Source organism: Necator americanus, chromosome II (genome assembly GCF_031761385.1).
Source record: "Necator americanus strain Aroian chromosome II, whole genome shotgun sequence".
In the NCBI taxonomy this organism is placed as follows: Eukaryota; Metazoa; Nematoda; class Chromadorea; order Rhabditida; family Ancylostomatidae; genus Necator; species Necator americanus.
The window spans coordinates 38,580,982-38,605,422 of record NC_087372.1 but is presented as its reverse complement, the minus strand read 5'-3'; the positions used below and the strand labels follow the sequence as shown (position 1 = coordinate 38,605,422).

General features: G+C 36.1%; 1 protein-coding gene across 1 annotated transcript in view; it reads left to right on the top strand.

Moving 5' to 3' along the window:
* Positions 1-24,441, top strand: part of RB195_020758 (uncharacterized protein) — a gene marked incomplete at both ends in the record, with an annotated part of 47,164 nt that overhangs the window by 21,361 nt on the left and 1,362 nt on the right. Inside the window, 11 exons of the mRNA XM_064189210.1 lie at positions 7,801-7,918; positions 16,873-17,040; positions 19,266-19,382; positions 19,842-19,926; positions 20,001-20,071; positions 20,147-20,243; positions 21,121-21,192; positions 21,274-21,399; positions 21,460-21,617; positions 21,858-21,926; positions 22,070-22,205. Coding sequence (XP_064045091.1) covers positions 7,801-7,918; positions 16,873-17,040; positions 19,266-19,382; positions 19,842-19,926; positions 20,001-20,071; positions 20,147-20,243; positions 21,121-21,192; positions 21,274-21,399; positions 21,460-21,617; positions 21,858-21,926; positions 22,070-22,205 — 1,217 coding nt within the window. The remainder of the gene's footprint in view (positions 1-7,800; positions 7,919-16,872; positions 17,041-19,265; positions 19,383-19,841; positions 19,927-20,000; positions 20,072-20,146; positions 20,244-21,120; positions 21,193-21,273; positions 21,400-21,459; positions 21,618-21,857; positions 21,927-22,069; positions 22,206-24,441) is intronic.

The window sequence follows — 24,441 nt, the reverse complement described above, 5'->3', positions numbered from 1 at the left end:
GTGATGTTCCCTTTTGTCAAGAAAGCACAACTATAAAGCGTACCTATTTAAAATTTGCAGTCACCTTTTTTTCTCTGGGTGGCGAAAATTTCACCGCGATTCAAAAATGCGACGAGGAGGGCGGCGGCGGTAACTCAATATGCGCAAGTGGGGGTATGGCCGCTTTGTGCACACGTCCTCCTACGCGCATCCTCTAAAAGAACGCAGCTTTTCCTGGAAACGATGCACTTGTTGAAGTGAAGTGAAGCTCGCTGCTTTTGCTTCTTTTCCCGTTTCGGCGGCTGATCCAAGAAATTTTTACGATGAAAAACTGATGGAAACTTTGATTGCGGGGGTGGGGGACCTAAAAATCCGACCGTTACCTTGTTTTTTTTTTCCTCCCGTAAAAAAACTAGGATAGGATTCGGTGGGCGGATAGCGGCTATAGTGGGTCTCTACGCTTACGTCAACCAAGTCGAAATTTTGAATCCTCCTACCCTCATCTTCTTCCTCTGCCCTGCTCTGCCCCTACATTTCTACGAGGCGCTCCTCACTGTTCGTTCCTCCTGACTCACTGTTTTCGTTGACTGAGCTGTCGTTTTTTTTTTTTTTTTTCCTATATTTTCCTCTTTGTCGACTATGTGAGAACACCGCAGACCTCAACGAACATTCAACCATCACTCGGATTCGTTGAAGCATGGTTACTCGAACGTAAACATAGGTTCGGTGTGTTCGCCGACGGCTCGTTCGCTCGCTCGTTCACTTCGATTCAGCGACAGCGCAGCCGACACGGCTCGACTGCTTCGACGCGCGCACGACGTTTCCATCAGAATCCTCGGCCCCATTTGCGTGTGTGTGTATCTCCTCCATGCGTGTATTTTTATATAAAATTTTCCTCTCCGCTCCTCATTTTGTTCTCCACTCGGCCCCTTCTATCGATCGCATCTGCCGCATCTTTCATTACGAACTTTTCCGCCATAAACTTCCCGCGAACACCATTGATGTCAAACGGTGCTTGGGAAGAACTCGACGCTCGCGCTGCACCCTCGAACTCTCATATTTTTTCCTCTCCAAAAAAAAAACTCGCTCTTCTCTCTTTTTTTCTCTTTAAACATTTTTTTTTTAAATTTGGGTACCTATACGAGTTGAGTTTTTGCTCCAGATTTCTTGAAAATTCAAAATCCTTTGAAATTCCTTGAAAAAAGCTTTTAACCTTTCCCCTTCCGCCCAGAAAAAAAATCGGATTTTCACTTCAACTCCAGTTTACTTCAGCCCTTTTATCCTATCCGAAGGTTGGATCATTGACTTAAGGAATGATCTCAACCTTATTCTGTAAGCGCCTTAAGTGAGGTTCTGGACTTGTGAACCAGGAAAAATCCAGGAAAAATAGCGCTTGGTTTCTTTCTTTTTTGTGGATTAAGACAACTCATTTTTGGATTAGCTAACCTTTCCGTATTGGTCCGAGATTCCAAAGTGCAAAATCTCAACCGATGGAATTTTTCCCCTAGAAAAAAAGGAACTTCGGTAACGAGGGAGAAAAATCTGTGCCATTGATCCAAAAAACAAACAAAGACGTTATGTTGGTCTCGGTGTGATCCATTGTGGACCCGATTCGATCATTCGTAATCTCCTCCTCGGAAAAATTTCTCCATTTACTCTTGCGGTGAGCAAAAAAGCGCTGTCACACTAGACATTGTGTCTCTTCTTTGGATTTTATTTGCATTCATGGATCATTGTTTCTTTTTTGCTTTCACGTTGCGTCCGTCGTAGGTTGATGGAGGTCGACGAGAATTTCTTTTGAATTTGGTTGCCCCATGATGCTTTTCTACTGAAAATCCAGTAAGATTTTCGAATAATATTTAATTTAATTTAACTTAATTTTTCCTTGAGATTCGCAGTTCCCATGGCGTCTTTCTAGTAAGAATTGAATAAGATCTTTGATTGATGTTTAATTTTATTCAATTTTTGGACAATTGTTTATTTTTTCTGAGTTCATTCCAGAAATACATACAGCGCTTCCTCCGTCCAGGAAATCGAAACAGAAATTTTTTCTAACTTGCCGCTGGATTTCAACTAACAGAATCGAATATTTAACATTTCCATTTTTGAATTGTAGAAGAATGAATCCACTTTATCCACGGGAAAATCTCTGACGTCTCAGTTTCGTTTTTTTTTTTGCTTGACCGAGTAATTATGAAGGGATTGTGATTGGGATTGGGTTTTTTTTTCTCCCACGGAACGTTTTTTTCTTCTCTCACGCTACGCCTCGTCTAAAGAACACGTTTCTCTTGTGTTTACTTCCGTGAATTCTATACATGTGGCGACTATCTGCTCAGAACTCGTTTTTTCCTCCTCTGCTACTGTAGCCAAATGCGAGTTTATTCCGAGAAAACGATCGACATTGATCAATTTTCATTTGTCGTATTTTGTTGAGGGGAAAAAAGCATCTACCATGTTTTTTTTTTGGCTCAGCGCAACAAATAATTGCTATAATTATGAAAATGTCTGATAAAATTTAATATCTAATATATATTATAAAACAAAAGTAAAAATATCTAATAAAAAAACGTTCCTATCATCCTTCTTGAAACTCTCCTAACGTATTTTTTAAAGTTATTAGAATCGAGACGGTCCTCGAAACCACCTTCCTCGATATTTCCATTATTTCTAAATATTTCTTCCAGCAAAAAAAATGAAACAGAAGTGTCTTTATTTTTTTTCTTTAATTTTTTTTTCTAATTTTTTTAATGTTGAACGTACATATAGTGAAGTCTCTGAATACCGTAGATTTGCATTTTGTGCCTCTTCACAGCTTTTTCCGCAAAAGTTAAGAGGAAAATGTGAAAATAGATTAACTTGCAGAATCTTTGACAGTTTTTTTTACATCGATAAAAACATTTCCGACTTCCTCACCCCTTAAGTTCACATCCGTTGAAAAAACTTGGAAACGGTAGATGTTCCAGTTATGGAGTTATTTTAACTCTGAGGACACCGAAAAAAAGATTCAATGAGTCATTCATAGAGAAATCCAAGGAATAATAATGCAGACACTTTTTCTCTGGATAGATGCTGAGTCCGGAAGTTGTTCAAAAACTTCTCGGCGGCAGCAATATTTAATGGATTTTTTTCCTTTTCCGATTAACGTAAATTATCCATAAATTTTCCCATATTTCTCCTGGTGAATAGATTAATTTTGCAATCTCTGGTGATGTTATGGGGTATCCAGATGTTTTATAGGGTTCTGGAATGTGGAATGAAATCATCGTTTTTCCATTTTCTTACTTTTTCCAGGATTTCAAAGCGTTGAATTGTTTTATGAGCACATTTATTTATAATTTGCTACCGCTCCAATTTTATGGCCAGGAGGACACTTCGAAACAGCTGTTTAGCTGGAACCATTAACTATCGACCATAAACCTGGATCCAAACAAATTTCTAACCCGCAAGTTACTTCAAAGTTTTCATATCCAGGGAAAATGTTGAAATTCGGACATAAAATGACACTTCTAGCTCTTTCTGCTTCACTTTTAAAGAAGGAACACCGGATAAACCTCTGAATTAACTACAAATCTGGAAAAATTAATATTATTACTAATATCCACGAAATCTCGGCGTACGTTCCCGAATCATCAGTCTCCCAAGCGAAAATTTACCTCGTAAAAATGGCTTTTGAAAAGTTTATGTCTAGCTTATTTGTTTAGTTTGTTAAGTTTATGTTTTTGTTTTTGTTTTTTTGTTTATTAATTCTGAGAAATTATTTTTATTCATATTTTATTCCCCTAATTATATTAAATAGTTCTTTTTTCTTGGAAATTCGTACTTTAAGTGCATAATATTCCTTAATCATGTTAAATAGTTTTTTTTTTCTGGGAAATCCGTCCTTCAAGAACTAGGAGCGTCTTTGAGGGAAATTTTTCCCACCTCCCACTACTGAAATTTTAAATTATATTTTAAATTAAATTCTTCAAATTTCTTCAAATTTTTCTTCTACATAATCGTAAGAAGAACTAATCTATGAACAGAAATTAAGTACTAAAGCTAAGTGATCTATTCGGGTATGACATTAGCTATTTTCTTAGGGGATTTTTTTTTCCCTGAATTCTTTTCTTTTCTTTGCTCAAACAAAGGGCATGCTCTATAGGTGACTACGCAAATTCTAAATTATCTATTTATATCATCGTTAGCAGGTTTTTTCTGGAGTATAAAAAAATTATGTGCATGAATTGAAGTACGTGTGCCTTCATAACCTTATATTTGCACATTGAGAACGGAAAAAAATTCCATGCATCATTTCTGCAATTCTCCTTGCTGCTGCATTTCCAATAATAGAATAGAAATTGCAATTCTGCAGAGCAAAGTTTTTTTCTTCCCCAACCCCTCATGAATGAAAACCTCAATGAACGTCATCTTAATTCCCAAGAACATTCGAGGAAATTACGGACTAATGGAAATTATTTCTTAGAAATATGTTTGCAAAATGATTTGCAGAAAATTTTTTTTTCCACCTCAACATTTTTCTTCTTTCCTTCGTTTCGCTTTGCTTCAATTTTTTGTTGATGAAGTGGAACTTGAAGAAAACATCAGTTCTTCACACATTTCTTGAGGTTTCGTTTTCTTAGAGTTCTCAGAGTTCTTAGAGTTCTTACAGCATCATCACCGCCAAGTTTAAGGATAAAATGTTGAGGATTGGAAAAATCCAAAAAAAAAATGCTCTGCAGACTCATGGAAATATAGTTATAATTATAAAAATGATGGATGCAGATCCGTTGAGATTGATTTCTAGGCGATATCGCCATGTTGACCCCTCAGACAATCCATTCCCTCTTTTTTCCCTAAGGGGAAAATTTCCGTAGCGTTGCAAATGAAATGAGAAATGTTACGATTATCATCGTTCGCTTTTTTCGCATCCCTCATCCCAGTTTTATTGCGTCATTTGATTCACGCATTGCAAAACTTTTCCTGGGAACAGGCTATATTTAGAATATTTTTGCAGTTTTGCGTGCGAAAATTCGGCGTGGATAATTTCTTGCTCTTAAAGGCATCATTCCACGCACGGTATAGATTTTCATTGGTGTATACCTATATAGGGTCGTAGATTATGAAGGCAGCAGGGCTGGTCCCGCTCATCCCTCCCTGCTTCACTGTAAATCGGTGTTGCCGGTCCTTACGATTGTCCTCTATTGCAATGCGCCACCCTTGCGCACCGCCTCCGCCTGTGATTCGTCGAAAATCCATTCGAGTGCCCCGATAGGGAATTCATAGCAATTCGACGAATCGCAGGCAGGGGTGGGACGCAAGAGTGACGCTTTGCAATAGAGGACGTCGAAAGAAACTGCATTCCGAATGATGACACTCTAATTGTTAGGTGCTGTAGAATAGGAGCGCTTAGGCAAACCTGGAACTCCTTTCCGGTTCCAGAAAAGTATGATCGTTTTCTATTTTTGGCTCTATTTTAGTACGAACGATGTCTTTGTTCTTTATTTTTCAAATTTTTTGTTACCTTTATTTTTATTTTTCTTTTTTTCCTCTCTTAAAGTACAGGAATACCGAGAGATACAACCTGAAACGCAGCAGTTAGTGGATTCATTTCTTCTACATTCTCAGTAAGAGGCTCGAGAAAAGAAGAATAAAACAGAAGAAAAATAAGAATAAAGTAGAATAAAGAATAAGAAGAATAAATATGAATAATGAAGTATTTTTGTTTTCATAAATATTTCTAAGCGCCGCTATTGTTCTCCAAAGGTTTCAGATCAAATGTGATCCAAAACAAAAACATTTTCAGTTCAAATTTAATCCAAAAAAACATTTTCTGTTCGAATTTAATCCGAAAAAAAACATCTTTTAGGATTGGGATGAGAATAAACAGTCCCTTAACGCCAAGAAATCTTTTATCTTTGTGCATCCATCATCATCCTCCGCTAGCCAAACGATTATAAATATTTAGAGATGTTAGGATGTGATTGTACACGGATTGATGACCGTAGCAGAGGCGTGAACAGCTAATCCCATGGATTACGTATGAGATCATAATCCAAACTTAGCAGCAGTCCATAAGTTCATTTCTCGCAAATACGCTGTCGTCACAAGGCAAATCGGAGGATCAACCCAGTTTTTTAATAATATATTATAAAAATAAATGAAAAGAGGATTTTCTCCGTTGGAAATCTCTCCATTTTATAAAATGAATATCGAAAAAGAACTTTTTGAAAGTAAAAAAGTTCGCATTCATAGGTGAATCTCAGCATCCGGAATCACTGGAAAATTTTCTTTGTCACCTATTCTCACTCCAAATAAAGTTATCGTCGTTGCTGTGCTACATATGCGCGTCTCTGATTTTTTTTCTACTTTTCTACCTTGCGCTGAGATGGGAAAATAACAATAAAAATAAATATAAAGTATAGTATTATAAAATATACAACCTTACCCCAATATAGGTTAATTCTCCCCTCATGTCTCGAGAAAATTACGAGGTATAGACCGAATTTTTCCAGAAAAACCTCGGGATTATCAGCCAGCTCTCTTGTTCTCTGCAGAAAAAAAAAACAATACAGTACCTTAGCTGTGATCCAGAAAAAATCCAACATCATATTCTTTGCTCGGCGTAATTTATCGAATTTAATTTAGCGTCTGCAAACTTTTCTCTACGCTATTTTTGAGGGGAAAAAAAACTGCATTTGCTCGAGTACTACATGTTTTTCATCATCATTCTTTTTATTTCGTTTTTTTTCCGCTACTCATTTTTTTTTCAATCGACGACGATATGTTGCAAATTGTAGTGTATTTCAGCAAGCATTCTGGACAAACTCTTTGAAAATCCCTGCTTAATTGTGACGAAACATTTTTTAAATCCTAATTTAGTAATTATATAAATATGTGATCGATTTTGTGAACGAACTAGGAGCTTTAAGGATCATCGGATCGTTGTCATCATCCCGAATACGAACAGTTTCTGTTAAGAAAAAAAAATTCTAAGAATTCCGCTTGTTTAGATGTCGAAATTTAGTTGAAACAATTTTTCTCAGGGTTAATTTATCCGTTATCCAGAGATTTAGAGATAAAGCTACTTTTTCGACATTTCTAAATCCTGAATTACTTGGATCCCAGTAGAACTTTGAACATTGGCAGGGAAAAAAACCCATTGTTTTTTTTTTTACAGCTCCATTGCCTGGCTATTATTGTCGCTATTGTAATCCTATCCGTGTTCGTTCACCTCATAGTCGTTTATTATTGCTTTCTCAATAAATACTATATATGTTTTGCCTCATTGTTTTCGGAAATATGGCTGGGAGACGCCTGGAAAGAACCGTTGAACCAATATGGAGAAGCGAAGAGCTGCTCCAGAAACTCTGCTTCTTCCCTTTTCCAGAAATTGTCCGCTTTTTTCTGCTCTTTTTACCTTTCTTTTTATCTTTTTCTCCTCCTAAAAATCCACATCTTCTTTATTTTGCTTTTCTTAGGATTTATCTTTACTTTGCACTTCTTAGGATTTGGTTTTTCTAAGGAATTGTAGGAATTGCTGCTTTGGAGGATAAGTTATAGCGAGGAATTTTCTCTAAATGGGGTTGTTTTCTATTGTTTAATAATCTTCCGAGTCCTTTTTTCTACCGGAACGAAGAATTATCTCTACACTGGATGCTAGTTTTCTAATCTTTCGGGTTTTTTTTCCTCACCGGATTCTGATGTCCTCATCGATGACGTAAACAAAGTCATTTATTAGTCATCTATTGACATTACAATTACGTCAGCGGCTAAAATTTACTCACTCTCTGCCTATGTTTACATGTTTTTTTTTTCGTATCGTATCGTATCTCCTCTTTATAGATCCATCCCCTCGTGGAACAACATTAAAACTTGCCGTACTTGTGCTTGTTGTGGCCGTTCTATTCGGTGTACTTGGTGTTCTATTCACCACCTACTGGAATCGATCCAAGAAGGCCAGGTACGTGAAGCTTCAGTTTACCACCACCAATTCGTCTAGTATTTCATCTCTGTGAGGTCTAGGAGGGAAAAATCTCCTCTTCGGCGTCAACTTTTCACGCTGTTTTTGAATCGATTCCTGAAGCGGATTTATTTTATGGAGTCGTCATCGTCTTTTTTTCTATAAATATTAGCTTATTCGTTCATTCATTCATTCATTCATTCATTCATTCATTTATTTATTCATTCACTCATTCTTTTATTTATTCATTCATTCACTACACTTATGAGGTTGCTGTCCTCCTCTGCGTAGAAACGGATCCCTCGTCTTTCACGTGTCGTCATCTTCTTTTTTCTATAAATATTGAATTATCCGTTCATTCACTCATTCATTTATTCATTCATTCTTTTATTCATTCATTCATTCACCACACTCATGAGGTCGCTGTCCTCCTCCTTTGCATAGGAGCCTTCCCGTCACCGAAATGGCTTTCGAAATTTTCTCTGCTGAATAATAAGCAGGTGATCCGGAACCCAGTTCCGCTCCCTTTCCATAGGTTTCTAGGAAATTGTGCACATTTTCAAGACCACTTTGTGCTCTGATCCTGAGTTCCCGGAAAATTACGACATTGCTAAATCTCAAGGAAAAACTCTTGGAGTGTCGGCTGAGCTCGGGAACAATTTTCCTGGATTCTTAGGGTTTTTTTTGCTCGTATTCATTATTTTCTTGAGCTCTCTGGATAAGTCTGGTAGCTTACTTTCTGAGTTCCGAGGATCAAGAATTAAGATACGTAGACGTTATGGTTGGGTTTACCTCACCTGTATAACCCTCACTGTATGACTGTACACTGTAGCCCGTACTGTACCCCTCTTTCAGAGTCATACATGGTGCAGAATTTTCCCAAATCGCATCCTCAAATCCTTCTTATTCAGTTTTTTTCCTCTTTAATCCTATCTATCACGATAGTTTCATTGCGAATTTCATAGCGTATATTTTTCATCCAGAATTCTAAGTGGGAAAATAATTATTTTCTCAAAAAAAAACCTGTGAAAATCTTCATCCGAACAGCCATCGTACAATTCATTTCACATCGGGAAGGAACAACAATTTAGAAAAGGGGTTATTTTTAAGACCATACTTAATTGAATTGGGAACTGATGAAGCTTTGACGAGAAACTATCTCGTATTCAGAAATTGTTTACCGTTCCTGGATCTTTAGAAAAGAATTTTTAAGCAATAATTAGCTGGGATATGTATTCCTTTCTGTTTTGATACTTTTCTTTTCCCTGAGTGATCAGCAAAAAACCACTGCATCATTCTCAAATTTTTTGAGGTTGACCAACTCGACTCAAATGATTTCCTTCAGTTCTAGGATTCTCTAAAGGGAACAGAGAAAACAAGTTTTCTCCGTGATACAGAACAAAGAGGCTTATGTGAAATCCATGTTTTATTCATTGTTTACTACTAAATCCACGCTTTCTTTCCTATTTTTCCACAGATTCTCATTTATTATTCTTTTTTTTGCTCGAAACACGCTTTTTTTGAGTGCAAAATTTTAGTGCAGAAATTGAGTGTACACTCGGAAAACATTATAATTCATTTGAATTTAAAAGCCGCATTTTTTACGTCGTAATTATGGTGCTATGAATCTCGTCGTGAAATTTATTCCTACACCTTTTTTTCTCTGCGTCTGAGGAAAGCTCTAACATCATGTTCAGCAAAATTCACACTTCAAATATCGTCATATCAGACTTTTGGAGAAATTTCAACTCTTTTTTTTTTGAAAAAAAATTCAAAACAAACTTTTTGGATTCAAAACAGTGAATTTAAAAAAATAGAAATGTTATCTAGTTTTATCTAGTTTTGAAGTTTAAGTTCTTTTGAAATCCAAAACATACCTTTTAAACCCAAATCAAAAAGGGTAAATAAAAAAAAATAGAAATGCTATCTAGTTTTGAGGTTTAAGTTCTTTTAAAATCCAAAAGAAACTTTTTAAATTCAAATCAAAAAGAGTACATTTAAAAAATAGAAATGGTATCTAGTTTTGAAGTTTAAGTTCCTTTAAAATTCAAAACAAACTTTTTAAATCCAAAACAACAAAAAAAATAGAAATGCTATCTAGTTTAATTTTTTTAAAACCCAAAGCAAACTTTTTAAATCCAAATCGAAAACAGTAAATGGAAAAAAAATAGAAATGCTATCTCTGAAAGTATTTAGTATTTACCATCATCCCCGTTCTCCTTACTCCGAAATGTACGTAACGAATGTGGATTCTTTCTTGGATAACTACGGCGGGAACTGTCTTCATTGTGCAGTTATTTTGTATTCTGGGAAATTCGGGGACTAGTGGGGACTTGCAGTCGGCGTTGATACTTCTGTATGAATATTTCTGTACGAACATCCAAGAGTACGGTTTCGAATCACTAACATCGACCATGGAGAACTATGGTTTGGAGTCAAAAAAATCCATCTAAGGCAACCTAATCAAGGAATCGTTGATTGAGAGTGTTTAATTCGTCTTCTCTCTCTCATTTCTCTCTCTCTCATCCCGAAATTTCATCGCTCGCTACCAGATACGAACGTTGAATTTGTAGTACGTAACGAAGAGAATCAGCAGGAGCGATGGTGGTGGTGGTGGTGGTGGTGCCGATTGCCCCGCCCCCGAATGAGGAGGCGTCGCGGTCCCTAAGGGAGGGGAGAGGGAGAGCTACGCGGGCACGTTCTAATCTTCGCTTATCCAACACTATGCGCTTCTCGCATCGCTTCCATTTTCGTCCACGTCTCGTCGCTTATCGTCGTCGTCGTCGCTGAGCCCACGCAATGCCTCGGGGATCTCTTCAACTTTTCTCTCTCTCTCTCTCTCGCTCTCGTTTTTTCTTTTCTTTTCTCGCCCTCTTTCTCGATCCTTCTTCCCACATCGTGTTCTTCTTATTCGCCTATGGATGGATGTTTTTTCCCCCACAGTAACTAGGTGCATTGTACTTGTAAGTAAGTTCCGCTCACATCATCCTTAATTGCTCTCCTATACGTGCTTTCACACTTTTCCATAAAGTAAGTGTGCACTTTATGGAAAAGTGTTTAGTGTACTGCTGAAATCATTCGTCGCTCCTTGAGCAATTCTCCATCAATGCAATTTTCCATCAAACAACACGCTTCCCTTGCTTTACTGATACTTTACTCTTTACTTTCTTTTCTTTCTTTTCTTTACTTTACGCTTTACTCTACTTTACTGAACCAAAAAAAAAACGTTTTCAGCGATTTTCGGAATAGAAAAATGCCAATCCATACGATATTTCATGTCATACGATCATTTTGAAGCTGCTATCGAGCTAAACGGGTGTTCTTCAACGTTCTTCCACGATTTCCAATGAGATGTAGAGTACGAAAGAAAAGTTTTCCTTCATTTAATGTGATTACTTTTGAAATTCGTACCACCGGAACGTTTTTTTCTCCTCTCTGTGGTTTCCTTCTCCTCTCCCCCGCTATGAAAGAAATTTATTTGAGTTTTTTTTTTCATCATTGCTTATTTTAGGTATTTAAAAATGCTAAGCCGCTTCCATGTCCTGTTTCTATCGGCCCCGAATAATTCGTGAATATATCGACTCGGGTTTTTTTTTCGGATTTGTGTCTGTTCAAAAAAATTTTGTTTTCGTGTGCTCTAGATGTTCTACTGCAAAGCGCAATTTCATGGTATCCAGGGATATTTAGAGACTATATTTAGAGAAAATTTTGGCGTTCTGGATCTGCTCTGGACTCCCAGCCTCTGTCATGAAATCTCCCTCCCAGAGCAATCAGAATATTTAAATTGAAACCAACTCATTTATACGAGGATTACTCGCAGCACGTCAAGCGAAGCAATCTCGGACCACAGGAATCTTGGACTGTACGACGAGTTGGACGAGTTTTCCGCATTATTTTCCACTGCTTGCACGTGCTACAGTACTTGTACATTCGTGAACGAATCTCACGTGACTCATCGTGTTGTTGAGGTGCTGTAAACTCGCACACTAAGCCAACCTAATAGGGAATTCAATCGAAATGAAGGGGTTTTTGAGGGGGTTTTTTCTCAGCGGCACCAGTTCATATTACTTAGTTCATATCCATAAATCATTCAAATTCACATTATTCCACTTGGATTGTTTTCCCGGGGGTGTTGACTCTGAAAAAGTTCGACAACACCTCATTGCATACCTTACTGGATTTCTTAACGGGGTTCCTAGCGAAAAAAAAGGTTCATAATATGTTCCAAAAGAAATTTCTGGACGATTCACCCGTTCATCCTCAATTCCTCCCATTCCTAGGATCTCTTCTAAGCCCTACGAATTCTTCCCTATAATTTCCCTTCGACGAAGGCGTACGTAGGACGTCACTATCACAAAACCTCGTCGCTTCCAATAACCGCTGCTACGATGAAGATGCCCTGAACAGCTCGGCGATCCAAAATCTCGGCTCGGCTTACGGTAGTTCGTGAAGGGATTTCTTCGCCCCCACACACACCTACGTAGCACGCACTTTGCCCGCGACGATTAGAAGGCACGGCGCTGGGAAGCAGGGCTGAATTGCGATGAATTGGTGCCGACGTCATTTCATCCGCACCGTTTTGTTCGATCTGCACCTCTTTTGTGCCTCTGAACAATCGTTTGTTCCGCTGCCGACCGTTTTGCACACAAGTGCCGACGACATTTCCGTATCCGCTCGGCGCTTATTGTTGTTGTAGCGCTGCCTGCCTGGGCCCCATGGTGGCGTGAATTCGCCCCTTATTAGGATGTGCTGCTGCTGCTGCTGCAGAGCTAGCGCTCGTTTCTTTTTTCCCCCCGCCGAGCCGCTTCTTCACGCTCTTTCGATCTTTCCACCCACGCACACTCGGCTGCGCTAACGCGTCACTCCGCCTCTTCTCTTCTTCGTTATTCATCCTCGAGCTGCTACATGATTGCTTCGTGTGAGGTTTCGCAGCCCGAGCGTTTCTCGGATAAACATTCTTGGAAAACATTCTCTCGGATTATTTTGTAGTGTAATTCACGAAAACTGATTAATTAGGCTCAAAACCTATGCAATGCGGTGTTTTCCAATTCTTACCTCGATTTCTCGACACCTTCCTCAGCACCATTCATTACGAAGATTTCAGGATGTTCTGCTGGGCATCCATGAATCACTCACTGATTCTAATGATGAGGTCAAAATTATGTACTAAGAGTACTTATTAATTGTATTTTCTGGGATTTTCTCTTGTAGAAAAAATCCTTGAACCTTCAACATCATGACGTTCTCGATGTAATTCGAGACATTGCTTGGTGGGAGAAAGAAAAAACCAGCGCAACCCGGGTAACCATTACGTCAACAACTGGCGTGTATCCGAAATCCACACCTTTCCCTACGTGAATTCGCTTGTGAATTAATTTTCACCCACCTGAAAAACTTTTAACAAACGTAGATTTAAATCTAGCGCCAGAACTGAGGCAGATAACGCGTTCCTTTACCTACTAGAAATTAAAATTTTGCAATTTTTATGTCGTTCGAAACACAAACGAATATAACTCACGTCTTTCTTGATCCTCCTTTATAACAAGCTCGAGACTGACTCCTACTTTGAGTGAAGATTCAAAGAAATTAGAAAAAAAGCTAATAATAATAATAATAAAATAAAAACCTTCAATAATAATAAAAATAGTTAATAATAATAAAAATAAAAATTGCATATAATTGTGCAATTTGCTATCTTTGTGAAAGTTCAGAAAGGAAAAATTCTCCGCAGGAAATAATTATAGATGATATTTTAAAGTTTTTGAAGTATTTTAAAGTTGATTTTCAATTCCATGAAAAGCGATTCATTTTTGATTTCAGGAACGTGGGCGGAATCGACATGACGTCGTTGGTATTCTATTTTTCGCAACTAAAATTACATACACGTTATTAAAAATTAAATACACGTGTCTTTTTCGATTGCGTACATGTTTTACGGAAATACTGTTTAAGTGTTAAAGGCTAACGGAATAACGTGGTTCCAGAAAAAAAAAAACTCCGATCGTCTGATATGAGTTTCTTTGAGACACTTTGAGGTCTATCTCTCCTTTTTTCTCGTTTTTTCTTCAAATTTCTCTTTTATTTTCTCTCTTTTATTTTAATTTTAATTAAAAACCTGGAGAAATTAATGTTGTTGTTGATATCCATGAATTTTCTATGTATTCTACATTACATTACACTCTAAATTATTATCATATTATAATTATCCATTACATTACATTCTATACTACGATCGTCCGATTCGGATTTCTTCGAGACATTTTTAGGTCTATCGCTCTTTTTTTTCCTCCTTATTTCTCTTTTTTATCCTCTCTTTCTTTATGTATTTCTCTATTTTTCTGCCACATACACCTTCATTTTTGAAAATTAAAGGGGGAATTTTTTTGTGCTGAAGTTAACCTTCAATTCTTCAGCTGCTCTTACCCTAATAACTCACCAACGATACCCTTTCCAATCTCATTCTAACGAAAGAAAAAGGGAGTTATTTGACTCAGACACGTCTACTACGCAGCCTACCTCAAAATGATCTCATTTAAGAGTTAACGAGTTACAATTACATCATCTATTACTTCATTAGAGATTTCATTTCACATCATCACATTTTCTCCCGGCGAACGATACGATACGCTGTCTTCGTCATTTCATATGTTGATCTCATGTTTCTCGTCCCCCCGTCACCCCCGCCCCGGGGGAAAATGACGAATTCTGCATTAGACGAATCGCATAACTACATAACTCATGTTTCATGTAATTACTTACTCAACGCTGAAACTAGAAATTATTTCACCTACCTCACCGAGGTAGCCATTTTATCCACATTTCCTCACTACCTCTTGGATAATTGTGATCTCTTGAACGAATCATTTCGTATCTGCTTCAACATCAGAGAAATCTTATTTTAAAAATAATACTTAAAACTATCGTACTCTTAAATAGTACCAAAAGACGATTTCAAATGAATTTTTCTGTTTTTTAAAGATTATTTCGTAGAAGTATCCGGAAATTTTGATATTTTAAGAAATCTTATTTTGAAAATAGCACTAAAAACCATCGTACTCTTAAATAAAAATACTAGAAGACGATTTCAAACTAATTTTTTTTGTTTTTTAAAGATTATTTCGTAGAAGTATCCGGAAATTTTGATACTTTAAAAAAATCTTAATTTAAAAATAGTGCTAAAAACCATCGTACTCTTAAATAGTACTAAAAGACGATTTCAAACCAATTTTTCTGTTTTTTAAAGATTATTTCTAAGAAATATGTGGAAATTTTGATTTTTTTAAGATCTAAAGCTTCCATAAACAGTCTTCCTAGCTGTCCTGATATTTGCTACTTAGAAGTTCTTGTGTTTATTCTAAAAATAATAAATCAACATTGAGCTAACAATATTTTAAAAACAATAACAATGACCACAGCTGTTCCATGCTGGCTGACGTGGAGAGAAAGCGACAGACACCTGAATCATCCTTGAAGAAGAAGAAAAAAACACTCTATTTGTTTTTCGTAAACAACCCCCGATGTTTGTTCCAATGATCCATGGCTCTAATTGTTACGGAGCAATTCACTCGCGGACAAACGCATATTTATGTAAATCAAGTAAAAATAGTTGAACATTACAATTTTCCCACGCATAAACAAAAACTAAGAAAAATAATAAAACAATAAAATAAATAATAATATTTCTTAGCTCTCGTAGGTGGTTTTTAAAAGTTTGAAAGTTCGAGATATTTCTGGCTAGAAAAAATAACCGCTTAATTCTCAACTAGCACTGTAGAAGGAAGAGAAAACTAAAGGAAAAAAACTTATTGATTGATAATTTTCTTGAAATAAAATTGTAATTCGTAGTTTATGTAGCTGCCCACACAATATGTATGTACGTGTGAGGCTTTTTTTAGCGGGTTCATGAATAATTCGAACACGAACACTACGGCTGTAATATGGAAAAATTCTACAAAACATCTCGTGTATAAAAGAATCATCGTGGATCAATATTTGTGGATTTCAAAATTTTGCAAATTTTTAAAAGTTCTACTACTTTTTTTGTATCCAAAAAATATCCGATTTTTCTTTGATTCTGGACCAGTAATAAGTTTTGAAAATTATCATTTGTACGGAGTATGTAGGAACTATAGCCTCTGTCTCCTTTATTCCATCGAAAAGTCCCTTCCTGACTGACACGGCTGTTCGGCTATTAGCGATCATGGCACATTTTTCCGATTTTCTTTTAGAAAATATAATTCCTTTTTTTCCCAATTGTATTTTCTCACAATTTCTCACATTTTCTTTCTCACAAAACGTAAACAAACTGTGAAGAGCACTTTTTCCATTTCCTTGAACAGTTTGTTTATTTCTCCTTCTTTCTTGGTCATATATTTTTCCCACTCCCAATTTCCTCTGTATTTGTCTTTATTAGAAAATGCTCAGCCGTTTTCCATCGCTTATCGCTCAATCCTAGACTTCTTCATTTATTTCCTGAACTCCTCCTCCTGATCAACTGGTTTTTTTTCCTTGAAATTTTATCTCAAATTGTTCCAACTTAACACAATTTACATTTACTACATAAGGGATTTTAGAGCTTCATCAAAAAAAATCGTAATGGGCTGTAGTTTGTTCCTAAAACTCCTACTTCTTCTGATCATTTGATTTTTTCATAAATTTTTAACACAAAGTGTCCCAAATTAGCATAATTTACGTTTCTATGCTTTATTGCTTATTCCTAGACTTCTTCATTTATTTCTGGAACTCCTGCTCCTCCTCTTTTATTTCTGGAACTCCTGCTCCTGATCAACATACATAAGGGATTTTAGAACAGCGTACGTTTCATTGAAAAAAATCGCAATGGGCTGAGTTCATTTCTAAAACTCCTCCTCCTGATCAGCTGATTTTTTTTCTTGGATTTTTTCCCACGAGTTGTCGGTAACTTTTATTTTTACTACAAAAAAGGAACGTTTCAGAGCCGCGTACGCTTCATCAAAAGAATCGCAGTGGGCTGCACTCAAAATGATAATGGCGGAGCGAGCAGCCGACTGTCTAGCAAAGCTGGGACTCGATGGTTCCATGCATAACGGTAGCCTTTCAGCTGAACCCGGTCACCTACAAGCCTCATTCGGACATCATCGAAGGTAAGTGAAACTCGTCCATGGCGGTCTTTTGATTCTTTAAATTTACAAGTAGCACAAGCTAGAAATTTCCAATTTTGTCAGGTTTCGAAGTAATTAAAGCATTTAAATTTTCCGTCTCAGTGTTTTTTGAACTTCTTTAAATTAATTTTTTTTAAATTCTCATAGACCTTCATATCTAACGAAGCTACGATCCCAGTGTTTAACCTAATAAAAAATTTTAATTGAGGGTGAATAGGAGAAATGAGAAGCATTTCACCAAGAACTTTAACTTTCCAGAAAAAAATTGATTACAGGCGTTATTGCAACTTTGCAGAAGTTATCATTATCTTTTTGTAAGAATTAATTTTTTTTCTAAGAATTTCTAAGAATTTAATCAAATAAAAAGTTAGAAAAATAGTTCGCCCTGCTATCGCATGAATTATTATTATTATTATGAATTTATTAAGCTTTATATAACATTAAAGATAAATCTACATTTATTAAATACAGCGACATTTTGCAGGAACAAAAATAACTACGAAAAACCTAAAACTCACCATAAAAACATATTTTAATGGAATTTTCTTAGTTTATAGATGGAGCGTTTATGCATTGAAGTGAAAAATTATACTTTGATACGTATACGTGGATTTGTTGCTATACGCTACATAAAATTAAATATATAATGGTAAATATTGTTAATAAAAGAATAATTACAATATAAATATAAAAATATAATATAACATAAATATAATGGGATGTAAATATGTGGAAATTTGAAAAGATGTTCGAAAATAACAACATATCTGTATGAAAACATAATATAACATAAATATAACATAAGTATAACGGAATATATATATATATATATTGTAAATATTTAGAGTAAAAAAATATCTGAAAATGTAATCTAACCTCTCATCTTCCCACGAATCCCACCATTGGTGCCGTTCTGTGGACCAGAGTAACAAGATGTGGACCAGCGAATCCTATAAGTAATACGAGAGAAACGGGGAAATTTCTTATATTTTCATGGTGATCCGGGATACGTGGAAACTTCTAAGAAAATGATTTTCGAACACAACAAAAATTAAATATCAGAAATTTAACCGAAATATTCCAAGCATTCATATATTCTCTGCGGGAAAAAAAACTAGATTTCTCCAATAAAAAGCGCTGGATTTTTTCTTTTTGCATCTACTCAGAAAATGATAACCCCGCTGAACCTGTGAACTCGATCCTGCATTTTCAACCGCAGCGCACAACAGAGGAGGGATCGCGCATCGCAAGCGAATTGCGTTCGCGGTCATCAGGTGTTACAAAAATATTTTTTACTGTATACGAGTGAAATTAAAATTGTTATCTTCCACCGAACGTAAACGAGGGATTGCTTATCCTAAAGTTTTCCGTAAAATTCAAGTTCATTTAGAAATTTTAATGCAAATACAATTTTAATAATTTTAATACATTTTAACATAATACATATTACATATACGTAATACATAATACATATTTTGTTCATATAGCACACATACGTGTGTTTGAGAACATCTCAAACAGAATATACACAAAAGTACAGGAAATCTTCTTATTTGTGTTTTTTTTCCACTTTTTTTTGTCGATTCCATCACATATACTGGAAAACACACGAAAAAACAATACAGTTACATTTTCTTAAAACAATAATTGTTGTGTGTGTCATTAAATAGCGACATTATCTTATAACTTATAGTCTTTTAAGAAGTAGAAAACCTCTAGTAAGTTCCCCTTTGAATAGAGGAAAGAATATTTCTAGCTGTGATTATTAAATTCAATTTTGTAATGGAATTTTTTTGAATTGTTTTTCTCGATAAGATTGTTGCGGGAAAAACCAGTTACGTTATTCTTAATAAATTCGTTAATCGTTAATTAACTTAAATATGATGCTTAAAACCATCTACATACACTACGTACTTCCGATTTGCCGATGACGGAAACGGTGACTAATTTCCCGCTTCTAAAATCAACCACAATTTCTGACTGTATGAAAATACGTGGGCGTAAGTTTAGTTATACTCGCATGATGCATCAACATTCCACAGTTTCCTTGTTTTGAAAAAAAAAAACAAGGACTATGACGAGTCCTAAACCAACGTCACCCTCTGGAACATCTTAAGATTTCTCATTGAATGTGAAGGGAAATTTCGAAGAAAAAATTCTACATAATTTATTTTTTTTCTTAATTTTCATCAATCATTCTCTTGCAGATGTCGAAGTTTGAGGGAAAGAACAGGCGTTGATCATCGTCTCGAACGTCTTCCCAGCGGTCCCATTCATAAAACTCCACTCTATACTGTAATGACGGGTGTTAACACAAATAAAAGGTGGGGTCTTGAAGCGAATAACCGCCTATAATTATTATTTTATTGATCTGGCAAAAATTTAAAAAAAAACTTTTGATGCGGTAAAAATACTGATTAGGTCCTGAGAATTTTGAAAACAAGAGGGATTTTGATATCGAAAATGTCCACAAATCGCTTTTAAGATGCTAATCGTTCTCAAAACATTCTTGTGACGCAACAGTTTTCAATATTTTGAAAACTGTTATGTCACAGGGGGTTACAGTAACCAACTGAGTCACAATTCTTTGGGAAGACTTGAAAATCTTGTCGAAAAAGTGTCTGAAGTGCTTTTTGTGGGTTAATTCGGAAGTAATGTGAGGTCCGGCTTTTTTTTTTCGTTTTTTCTTCCTCATTCCTAAATTTTATTAAAATAGTTCACTGAATATTTGGAAAAATCGCTCTCCACCGTCGCTTACATATTTTCAATGTTTCACGCTTCAGTCGACCGGTAAAAATCGAGGATTTCGGGGAACACGTACGAATGATGGCGGCTGATTCGGATTTCCGGTTCTCGGAAGAGTACGAGGTACATAGAGTTGTCGGCAGGGGGAAATCGAATAGCGTGCGAAGCACTTTTTTTTTCGGATGATTGTGTTACAGATTCTGAGAAACGTTGGATGTGGACAATCGTATAACGCGGCCGAACTTCCTACAAATAAGCCTAAAAATAGGTTCGTTTAAAATTTCAGGATATCAGATTCGAATTTCCGGGGAACCACGTCAGATTTCGATTTCGTATCGTTTAGATTCACCAACATTCTTCCTTACGATCATTCCCGTGTAAGATTGACGCAAATTTCCGACCAGGAAGGCGCTGACTACGTGAACGCCAACTATATACCGGTAATTATGTTGTGTTGTTTACGATCTACACTCACGCAAAAAAAGAGAGGAGGCGAGGAAAATTTGAACACTGATTTGATGTCGGATAGAAAAATCTGCGGATTTTTCTTTACACATTACATCACTAGTGAAATATCTAGTAAATAAATATTAAAATGTTTATTGAAGGGTAGTTTTTTTTTCTATTGAACTTATCGGAACTTTTTGTTTACTGTTACAGTAGGACTTCCTGTCCTTTGAAGATGAATCTCCTGATATTTTCCGTTTCCTTTCGCTTTTTATTCGCCACCCAAACAAAGCGAACACAAAAAAAAACACATGTATCTAAGTACAGTGTGCAAAACACTTCACTATAAAGGACAAAAGGTTTAAAGGGTTGTTTACTCATTCTAAGGGACAGCTTTATTTGATTACGGTAGATTATTTTTTTTGATCTCATTTCCGTAAAGGTTTCTATGGGAAGGGAAGAGTTCTCCTAATCCTATCGATAGCCGGGAAATTCAAATTGAATAGAAATCGTACGGACTTACGTTCTTAATCTAAGACTCTTCGAATTAATTTTCGACCTACTTCTCCTCTTTTTTTCTCCGAATTTTCGCTCTTATGGATTCGTGTATCTGCAAATATTCTGTTCAAAACATGAGAAACTATCTCATAATTGCTCTAAGGATTATCCTAGGATTTGCGGGGATTTTAAGAATGAAAATTTCAGCTTAGCCATTGCGATGCCACTTTTCATAGCTTGTCTCATATATTCAAATAGTTTAAGAATTTGGATTAAATCCATTCGCGCTGCTTTTGAGAGGGGTTTTCCCTTCGTATTTTTTGCGAAGATTAAAAAAAAATCCTCACATCCTAGACGATTTTTTCCTTTCAGGGATTCTCATCACGACGGGAATTTATCGCTGCGCAGGGACCGCTGCCGACGACAAGGGATTCTTTTTGGCAGGTGAGAGGTCCATCCCTACGTAAGCGTAACGATTCGACGGTAATGCGTGTCGTGTCCTCTTCTCTATCCACAATCTTCCAGATGGCATGGGAACAAGGCTGTCCGGCTATAATAGCGTTGACGAAATGTGTGGAGAAAGGACGCGACAAATGTCATCAGTATTGGCCCGACAATGAACATTCCAGTGTTGTTTACGCTGATATTGAAGTAAGTCGCAGTGGTTAATGTGGCGCTAATAGCCCAGCAGAAACGCTACACTTTGTCTAGGTTACGGTACTAAGCGAATCTCCTTTCGATGATTTTATTGTGAGAGAACTTCGTATGAAAAAACTTCACGAATCAACACCACCAAGAATTATACGACATTTTCATTATATGGCATGGCCAGATTTTGGTGTACCTGATCATCCGGAAGGGATTATTAGGTTTGATTATTTTTCTTTTTTTTGTAGGAAAAAAAAGTTTTCTTTTATTAAAAAGAGAGCAACGTTTGCTTAGTTCTTTTAGTTGTACGAGTTTCTCGATAACCTTGAATGTTCACGTTTTATTCGTACGTTCTCCAGAACCAGAATTCTTAAACTATTCCATTCAACTAAATGTCTTTGTGACAGTAGAAAGTTTTTCGACTGAGAATAAAAACAAAACCTCTTCTCTTTCTTTTTCAGATTCGCATTGAAGTATCGTTCAAGAATACCTCATTCATCTCAAAACCGGCCCACCATTGTACATTGCAGGTGAGTAACCGATTCTCTTAATGGGGAGGTAAAAGGCGCTCAGAGGCTCCGACACTTAAGAACTTTTATTATTTTCTTTAGGATACCAGCGGGAAGGGAAATTTTCGGTTTATTTATAGATAAAATTCTTCTCATCATTCTAGCGCTGGTGTCGGAAGATCGGGTACATTCATCGCTATTGATCGTCTACTTCAAACGATACAAATCGATCGACCGATCGATGTGTTTGGAATTGTACATGAAATGCGATTAGAACGATGTCATATGGTTCAAAATGAGGTCAGCTAACTAGTTACCGACAAGAAAAACTAGTAAAAAAATTTCCTTAGTGACTCTTTTTTATTGCGGTTTATCTGGTAACGGGGCGGTAACTAAGGTCATCCATGAGAAAAAAATTTGACAAATAGATAAGATTTTCTGGAAAAGAAGAGGAAAAAGTACTCATATATCTGCATGTGGGTTCTCCCGCACATCCCTAATCACTAGAGCGATCCGATTATTTCTCAAACCATCCTATGAACAATAATTATCATTAAAATGAGGAAAATTTCTCCTTTAGAAAGAGGAATGGTTAATTTTTTTAAAACATGTATCCCTGTCCAATCAAACAATGTTTACCTGTTGACAATAGTCACTAAGGAAAAGGTACACCCTCGAGTTGTAGACAGATCGAAGCTATTCCTTCGAGGAATCACACCAGGATCTGGAAGAAATTCCCAAAACTCACTGTGGAAATAATTAAATATAGAATTTTCTAACTTACTCGCAATGAATAAGTCAGAAATTTATTGAATTCACTTGGAAAATAATCAAAATATCAATTATTCGTGAAGAACCAGCCAATTCTTTCCTCACTTTAGTTGCTTTGTAATCATTAGCTACCAGGAGGAACTGGGAAAATAAAAAATAAGTAATAAAATAAAGAAAAATAAAGAAAAATAATAAATTAAACAAAGAATAAAGAACCAGGCGTTGAGAAAGGAAAAATTGTCCTTAATGACGATCAACGACGATGATGCTATTTAGTGTTTATTTCCGATCTTATTGATCGTGATTTCTAGGATCGCTCAATCGCTCAGAACAATCCCTGTCAAAAATAAATAATAATTAGTATAAATAATAATAACATAAATAAATAATAAATAATAATAGTCCCGTCGCGTTGGACCTTCTCGGCGTTGTTCTACAACATCTTGATATACAGGTTTTATTTTCGTTGACGTTAAGGAAATGATATAATCGATCGATTTGTACACTTTCTTCCTAGGAATAGTCCTACAGGCGACAGCTATCGAATTTGCATGAATTATTATTATGAATTTATTTATTAAGGTCAACATAATTCCGCTGAGGTTTGGCACAGTAGGAACAGTATGACGCGTCTCGTTCCGCTACATATATGTATATAGGGTGAAGTAAAAACTTCTGAGCGATTTTTTTCGATTTATTTCACCTCGATGAAATTAACATAGTTAGGATTAGCCGATGTAGATCGAAAATGTCCGTTTTTCTCGCTAACTTTTGTTAATTTTAATGGGAATTTTATAATTTGAGTTTTACATCGTTCGGGTCACTAAAGACTAAGGATCTAGCGAAAACGCTTAGAACTTTTTTCTAGGCCCTATATATATTTCTCTCCTATTTCACTTCACGTCACTCATGAGACTCATGAGGATATGATGAAAGGTGTTCGAACATTTTTTTTTCGTCAGAATGACATGCGTCGTCGAATCACCTCATTTCGTCCTCAACTGCATGAATGCACGAAGAATTCGTCATTGAGAGACGGCGGCCCCGCGACGCTATCTGATTATTTATGCGAGGACATGAAGAACGACTATAGTTGATATTCTGGCGTGAAAACACCCTCAGGCGAGGCGATGCTAGAGCTAGTAGATCCTCTCGAAGTACCGAGCAACCGAGGGAATAGGATTTTTCGGAGACGTTCTCGGAAAAGTACACGGCTATATCCCTTGAGGGAATTCACAATATAAATTTTGTTCTATTATAAATTTAGAAATTTACATTTTATATTTTAATTATATTATTATTTTAATTTGTGAATTATAAATCACAGAAATAACACCACTAACATGTCGCAGATTGTTACTTCCATGAAGTCATCATCTGTCTAGGATTTAGGGAAACCAAAGTAAAATTATAATTTTTAATATAAGTTCATTTCTCTGGTGATGGCTTTAAATGAAAACGAAAGAGGCCAGTCATCAAATCATTCCCCTAGAAGACGTTTCCTTTTCCTTTTTCTTTCTTTTCTTTCGTTTTTTTCAATGATAAAATGAGGAGCAGGTTTTAAAACGATGCTGTTTTCTACAAATATATATTTTCTGCAAAATTCTGCTAAAATATTTTCCACGTACTGCAAAGCAAAGAAAGCTAAGAGATCTAATTAATATGAAAATTCCATTAATTAGAGCTTTTTGCTTTCTTCGCGCTGCCTGAGATTAATAGGCGATTTCGAAAAATTGGAAGTTATCCACAAATGGAGTGGATATTT